Source organism: Phalaenopsis equestris, unplaced genomic scaffold, assembly GCF_001263595.1.
Source record: "Phalaenopsis equestris unplaced genomic scaffold, ASM126359v1 Scaffold000002, whole genome shotgun sequence".
In the NCBI taxonomy this organism is placed as follows: Eukaryota; Viridiplantae; Streptophyta; class Magnoliopsida; order Asparagales; family Orchidaceae; genus Phalaenopsis; species Phalaenopsis equestris.
Genome location: NW_018164444.1, coordinates 8,187,459 through 8,195,631, shown reverse-complemented (window position 1 = coordinate 8,195,631; position 8,173 = coordinate 8,187,459). Strand labels below are relative to the sequence as shown.

The window sequence follows — 8,173 nt, the reverse complement described above, 5'->3', positions numbered from 1 at the left end:
AATTCTTAAAGGTAATTATGTAATTAACCCATGGCCATAGGAGCATTATTTACAAGCAAAAGAAAAAAAAATAATTGCATAAAAACCATAAGAAAATCCTATCTCTCTTAAATAAAAGAAAAAAAGTCAATATCAAGATAAGCATAACATGGATTATGAAATCAAATAGAATGGCATGGAACAAGTTTTTAAAGAAAAGGAAAGAACTCACATGCATGGAGGTGGGCCTTCACCTTCAGGCTCCAACTTCCTCCACTCATAAGGTTTTGCAGCAGTGTCCAGAGCCCAAACATCAGCTAAAGGCCTCTTACCTACAACATTGAAGAAGTTTAATTCCCAAATAATTCAAAAACCATATAAATAAAGGTACAGTGTTGATTGAAATCATCACAATTTAATATTGTGCATATAAATGAAAACTTACCATCATTTCCACCAATGCATAATAGAAACCTCTGACCCACTAAAGCCATAACATGGCCATAACGTGGCCCTGGACCAGGTCCTTGAACAACTACCCTGCAAAATGATGAAAACTCAACAAAGATATCCACATTATTGGGTAAAGAAATGTAGCTAAAAATGTTATAATTACCTATGCCAACGTGGACGTTGTTGTGTTAGGTCCAGGACGTGAAGATCCTCTGCTGATAAACCAGCTGGGCCAATCCCACCCTGGATTGCCAACACAAACAAATAAAATTCAGAATGCTCTCATATTGTTTTTTCCTCATAATAAAATTCTAAGTTTTCATTAGTAGTCAACAATAAAAGCAACCCTTGTTAGAGCAGCCTAACCTGAATTACCACCATTGTGCCCACAGCCGTTGCAACATGTGCCGCTCTTGGTGAGGGTGGTTCTCCAACTGGAGTTAACCTGGGGCCACATGAAAGCATTACTTCCATTTACACATGTTAATTATGGAAAAAAAATCAAGTTCAAAAGAGAAAAATGGTAAACAGATGCATTATTTGACCATTTTATCAATAAGAAGAATATTTTTAAAGTTTGGTTCTTAAATCCCTATACTTTTGCAAACAAGAACAATTAGATATTAAATGTGAGAAAATCAGTACGCTAATACTTTATCTTCTTCCACCCCTCTTGAACCATTGCATTATTTAAGATCCAAGCAAATACTTTTAGAAAACTCCCAGGAAACATAGCTAGCCCAATGAGACTCCACCAGTGAATAGAGTAGATTCTGTGAACCAGATATAAAATCTTGGCAGTGAATTCCTTGTATCATATTAACAGAATGCATCTCATATGATGCGGATTTGGTACTTGGAGCAAAACAACCTAGTAACTTTTTTGAAATTTGAATTATCAGTAAAATTCTCAGGCAACCTATTCTGACTATGGCAATTTAATTGTGTTGCATCAAATATAGCCAAGCTTTGTTTGCAATCACATTACCCTACTAGACATTGTTTCAACCTACTGTTCCATTAAGGTCTGGTAGAACACTGAACTTCTACCAGGTAGAATATGAGGGAAGCACTGAAACCTTAATAGAATACAAAAATTTTACAAAGAGTTTTGAAAAATATCAGATTGACAAATGTTGATAGAATACATGACTTGGCTTTATAAATAATATACTAAATAATAATTAAACCTGGCTTGAGACTTGAGTTTAAGTGCTGTATTTTAATAAAATTAAAATTTAGAAACTTGAGTTCTTAACTAAAAAGCATTGTCCTTAATTAACCTTTTTAAAAATAAAAAGAGATTAAGAAAGGGGGCATTCACATAAATACCACCCAATTCCTATATATTTGCATATCTACCGCCTAAACCTTGCTTTCTATATTTATAACACCCAAATTTTTCATATAACATCATAACCACCACCAAAGTACCTCCACTTTAACTTTTAAAAAGTGGAATACACCTTTTCATACATAGATAAGGTGGAATGTATGTAAAAATTGAAGTTTAGGTTTTAGATATGTAAATACATAAGAATGAGATGGTAGTATGTATGTAAATCTTCCTTAAAAAAGAAACAAGTTAGAGCAATAAACCTCCAATGCAGTTAATAAAACCTAAATAACGAACTTGTGAGAAAAGATAAAGTTAGAAACAGCTGATAATTTTAAACCAAACTCAAAAGGATACCTCGTCCATCTGTTCCCCAGCACATCATAACAGTGAACATCAGCAGTAGCACCGGCCAAACCTGCAAGCAAACAGAATCCCACAAATTTCAGAGAATTTGAAAAATCAAGATATGAGACCCTATTCTCCAAGACTGAGTATCAAAAAATGGCTAGCTTCAACTCCCAAATTCAAATAAAAGTAGCCAAAATCACACGTAGCTTCAAACTCAATATCCGTTCTTTTCATCCATCCTTTTCATTTTCTTCTGAATTTCTTCAACCACATAAACATAACATCATTGTCCAACCATTCAAATAAATCTAGGTTTTGCAAACAATCCCTATTCCCGAATACCCCACCCCACCTCACAATCTCTTCTTAAATTTTCCATGCGAAGCCAGATCAGGTAACTTCCCCGTACATCATAAAAAAAGAAAAAGGACAAACACTTACGTATGCCGGCGCTACCGGCTGAAGACGGTGGCGTGGCGGAGTTTCCCTCGAGCGCCGTGGCGCCACCAAAGAGGATCAACCTTGGGCCGATGTACCCCGGCGTGCCACACTGCCCTCCCCACCAGCCGCTACTGCCGTGAGCGTGTGCCCGCAGCGCGAGCCCGGCCCATCCTCTTTCTTTTCAATAATCGCGTTCACGACCGAATATGTCGGAGCCGGCCGAGGTCCCGCCACAGTAACCGCAGCAGACGCCCGCCGGCTGCTGCTGCTGCTGCTGCGTATGCTGTGGGGGTTGAGGATCATGATGAAGGTTTGCAGAGCTTATGTCGTGGTCCGATTCAGCGGACATGGACGAGTCTACGTCCATACCCGTGCTGCGGCACAGATCGGCACAAAATGGATTGCGGCCTCGACCTAGAACAGCTGCAGCGCATTCCTCCCGACCCGCTTCAGCAACATAGCCGAGCCCTTACCAGACGATTTTCGCGACGGCAAGCTTGAGCGATCGGGAAACAGAAGGGGGGGCAAGAAGAGGGTTCCACCGTTCGCCGATATTCGAGATCTTCGTTCCCGCCTCTCCGAGCGCCGCCGGAAGAGAATTCGCCGACCGAAAAGTGGATGCCAGGCGAGAGGAATCTGATTGTGATAACTAATCGGCAAAAGCCACAGAGAGAGAGAGAGAGGCCGACGGCGAAGCGGAAGCGAAGACGAGAAAATGCGGGAGGAGAGAGAAAGACAAGGATAATACCTCAAATAATTTAAAAAATTATTAAAATTTATTATTTTTAATTGCACCGTAAAAATTAATATAAAACTATTATTTATTTATTTATTTATTTAGAGAATAGATGAGCAGAAAAAAAAATCTTTTTTTTATTTTTATTTTTTAAAAATGATTGGGTTTTTTTACATATCAACTTCCCATAAAAATAAATATTATAGGTTAGTCCCTAAACTCAAAACTTTAAATTTAACTTATTGAAAGCTATTGTTTCAAATGGAAATAAAGTCTTAAGTGATTGAAATGTAAATTATAAGTTTAGGGGGGGGCAAATATGTAAAAGCTCCTAAACTATTTGGCAATGAGTTATTTATTATGATTATAAATTTTGTGTACATACATGTATTTAATAATAAGGTGTATTTCTCTTCTTAAAAGGCGCAATTACACAGAAATCTCTCGAAACTTGCGAATTACAAATCAAAGACGCTCCATTCAGTTTTCAAATTTTCACTAAAATACTAAAATTCATTGTAACCCCAACCCATATTTTCCATTTTTATCAAATTCTAAATAGTTTGGTAGTTTAACCCAAAAAAAAAAATCAGAAAATGTGAATATCAATGTTTGGGATGGTCCTTGTGTAATTATCCCTTAAAAAATGATAATTTTTTATGTGATATTAAAAATACAAATAAAATTAATTGTTAGATGTGTGAATTCATGAGAATTATGTGTTGCATTTAAATGCTTAAATAGTCTACATATTTGCCAATTTACATATATACCTTAGCTTTTATATATTTAAATATTAAACTAACTTATTCTTATTTAAGTAAAAGAACATATTAAACTTCAATTATAACATATAAAAATCTATGCTCTAAATGTGTGATACGTACCTTCTTTTTTGAAACTGGATCATAAAGAAATTGTTGAGTTTATTAAAGAACAGCTTATTTATTAAAATAAATAAGCTATAATCAAATCGCAATCGAGCATTAACTCGAGCTTTATACGAGCTGATTGCTCAGAACAATAAACGAGCCATATCAAATAAATCTAATAAAATATTGAGTTTTGATAATTCATTAGAATTAATTCAAAGTAAAACTTAATTTAATAAAACTACAATTTAAACTAAATTTAAATTAATATAAAATGCACCCAAATTAATATTAAAACATCCAAAAATAAAAAAAATTTAAATTTAATTTAATTCAAATTAAAACTCAACTTAAAATTTTAATTACAATTTAAACCTTACATTTGAATCTTTAATATAACATCAGAATATTATTATTTCTTTTAGTAAGTAAAATATGCATTTTTATGCATAGATTAACGACAATGACAACAAAGGGTTATAAATGTAAATATCAAAGTCCAGCGGTTAGATTTGTAAATACATAAGAATTGTGTGATTGGCAAGTAAATTTCCCATTTTAACCAACAAAATTAATATATTAATGTCAACATTATGAGAGGAGTAGTAAAGAAAATAGAATACAAAAGTGAAGAAGAGACAAAAAAGCATAGAAGAAAGTGAAGAGGCAACCAAATAGCTCATACTAACTCACAACTTCCACAATATCTGCAACTTTCACTTCTGCTTCAACCAAAAAATACTTGGAATCCATTAAATGTTCATATTGATTCATACAAGATTTGATTCCATGGACCTCTCCTGATCCACACTAATGTCTTCTCCATGGCTCTCCAACGAAGCAGAGACTGTGGCCAGTAATGGAGTTTCCGGCAGAGACTTGTCCGAAGCGAGATTCAAGCGGAGAGGCCGCCCGGCAACCAGCTGATAGAACAGAATCATGAGCTCAGTTTCACAGTAGGAAAAGTTTGGATTTCAGAGCAGAAGTAGATAATTAAGGATATGCAAACAAATTGGGATTTTGCTTGGCTTAGTTTGTAAGAAAAAAATAGATTCAGTTTCTTGATAAAGTTGAAATTTTTGTTTTGTTTGCGGCTTCAGATTAATATTGAGTTGATGATAATCAGTATTTATGTATGTAAATGCCTTGAAAAAACTTTCCTGAATTGAATTATTAAAGCGAATTTGTAGTCATTATGAGAGTACAGATTGAGTAAATTTCAAGTCATTATAAGAACTTGAGTGGAGTTCAGTAATTCATCAATCGCGAACTTAATTCGAACAAGACATCAAATCAGAGAACGAATTTCATTAAAATGCCTAAGAGTTTGCTCCAACTTAGCCCCTCAATGCCATGCTACTAAACTTAAAAAGACTCCTAAAATCACCTACAAATCAAAGTTTCTAGTCCAAAGAACTTCACAACTTGCTCATAGTACTTGCCTACTAACTAAAGATTCTCACCAAAAGAGTTTTCAAGATTACCCACCTTCAATCTAGAACTCACTTGAAGTTCGAGACTAGCGATCAGCTATTAGTCACAATTGCCCACTACATACTATATACCAAGTACAATTTGCATACCTTCTTTGTAGTCATATCATGTAGCCAATTTTATAATGTCAACCATGACTTTGAGAATGCTGTCGTAACTCGGTTCAACTCACCCGTTTCTGTTTAAGGGTTTTGATCGAACTTCTTTGTAAATCAACTTATGAAGAGAATGGAGTTTTTTTCACTAAACCTTATGAGATTCTAATGGAGATTACTCTCCCTCACTTACCAGCAAAGTGCGAGGCGTATCCTATAATTTTTTTCTCAGTTAAAATTGTGGAGACTTTACAGTTACCAAAGTTCAAAATGCTGGTGCTAGATTTTTATAGAGTAGTTAAACCCAACCAACCATGTTAATCACTTCAATTCAACTATCGCTCTCCTCGCATTCAATAACACACAAAATGCATACTCCTCTTTCAAAACCTCCAAGGAAGAATCATTATGGTAATTCTCTCATCTTCTTTCAAGAAGCATCGCATCTTTTCTTACTTGAAGAAGTAATTTATTACTCAATTTGCAAGAGACAAAAAGCCATTACAAAACACTCGGGAAGAGCTAGGAGAGTCTCCTTGACACTTCAGAACTCATTTCCAATGATGGATGGTATATATTAAAAATTTAAAGCTATTGCCTTTCAAACAACACTCACTCAGGGCCTCCATAAAAGTATACTTTATTATGCCCTCAAATTATGTTGGCAGAAAATATTGGTTGAGTTGTTTGAGTTGGCCAACAACCACATCAATGTAGATGAACATAACCTTATAATTTAAGCTTAAACATTCAAGCCACAATACCCCAGACTTGCAAGGAACTCATGATGACACCCCAAGAACCATCAAAAAAGTTCCGCAATGATTGAGAATGGCTGATTAAGAAATGGTATTACCATCATCAATGGCAGCAACATCATGGTTTCGCGTTGAGAATAATGAGAAGGGCATTTTAACTTGGGCACATCTCAAAAGAGAGACACATCAATGAAACCATCAAGGTATTCAACATACACCAAAATTTGGATGTCATCCACTACAGGTACTTTTAACTAACCATTACCGATGCGCATGATGCCATTTGCTCATGACACATCAAAATCTTATGCCTCCCACGAATGTCGACAAGATAAAGGAGTTCACTGAACTTAAACAATGACTAGATGAGGTCAACAATTCTCAAAGGGGCTAAGTTGAAGCATTGAGGTAAGCAAGCCTCACATATCTTAGTTATAGAGAGGTGCATGTCACTTCTAGTTCAAGTTCATCCTCGAAGGTGTCAACCACCTTCGTAGACAATAACTAGCCATCGATTATAATCCCCATAGCGATACCATCATCATCACTATGATTATCTTCAATAATCAACTTATTAGCATATTGATTGATACAAGAGGTTCTCTTGAACATAATCTCCAAACATATATCGTTCATATCAACATATAGCATTCGACATAGTCACCAACTATTGGGCCCATTTATGAAGTTTTTGGTGAGTATTAGAGGGTCAAAGGGCATGTTGTCATTTAATTAACGACCAACAATACATTACAATGGCCAATTTCACAAAAAATCAACATCGATGACATCAAGTTTGGCTGACAATTGCTCAAAACCTTCAAGTCAACCATCTCCCAATACCATGTGATAATGAATTTCCTGTGAGAGGCCAAACTCTAATTGTCTAAAAAGATCTATAGTTATGCCAGACATACTACCTCTAAAACAATCAACTATCACCAGAAGAACTCACTACAACTCAATGGCCAAAGAGGAATAACCTCGAGACAACCAAAAAGTTGCCTTCTCGGATTGTGACATGGCTCGCTTTCTTCATTTGTCTGACTTCTTCAATCCAAAGCAGCAAGAACAACTCGTCAACTGTCACTGATGAATATTGGTGTATTCACTTGGGTGGCAGCTAAACTGCTAGGAGTTGACATCAACTTGCTTGCCATTGCTTGGACATTGACAAGTCGACCAAATGCATTCATCAAAATATTCACCTAGTCACCACAAGTTTGGCTAGGCCGATTTGCTATGGAGTCTAAAAATTTATAGAGATTTGATTCATCTGTGCTCAATACTCAAATTAGATCTCCCATATCACCATGGTCCATAAGGAAAAAGTGAATAAGAAAATGTGCATTGAACTCACAAATCTAAACCAAGCATCATATGGATAATAACCTACTCCAGTTGATGGACGCTTTCATTGACTTAGCAATTGTTTATACTTTTATAAGCTGCATTCATTTCTTCTCAGCCCAACATGAAGATGGACAGTTTTTTGGCGATGATGCAGCGCCCGTCCTAGCACCAGAGTGCTAGTTCAGATCATCCATTGAGGAAGAAGACGGGAGCTCGGTGCTAAAATATTGCCCCGCATCTTTAGCGTTGCGACGTGGCGGCCCAAACAAGAAGTTAATTGTATTCAAAGTTTCAAGAGCAGGAAT

At 35.9% G+C, this 8,173-nt stretch overlaps 1 protein-coding gene and 1 pseudogene across 1 annotated transcript in view; both read right to left on the bottom strand.

Annotated features, from left to right (window-relative positions):
- Positions 1-207: 207 nt before the first annotated feature.
- Positions 208-3,283, bottom strand: LOC110017803 (annotated as a pseudogene).
- A 1,434-nt stretch (positions 3,284-4,717) lies between these two features.
- The window catches only part of LOC110017899 (33 kDa ribonucleoprotein, chloroplastic), a 6,581-nt gene continuing 3,125 nt past the window's right edge, over positions 4,718-8,173 (bottom strand). Inside the window, exon 5 of the mRNA XM_020715053.1 lies at positions 4,718-5,091. Within this exon, the coding sequence (XP_020570712.1) occupies positions 4,939-5,091 (153 nt within the window). The 3' untranslated portion in view covers positions 4,718-4,938. The remainder of the gene's footprint in view (positions 5,092-8,173) is intronic.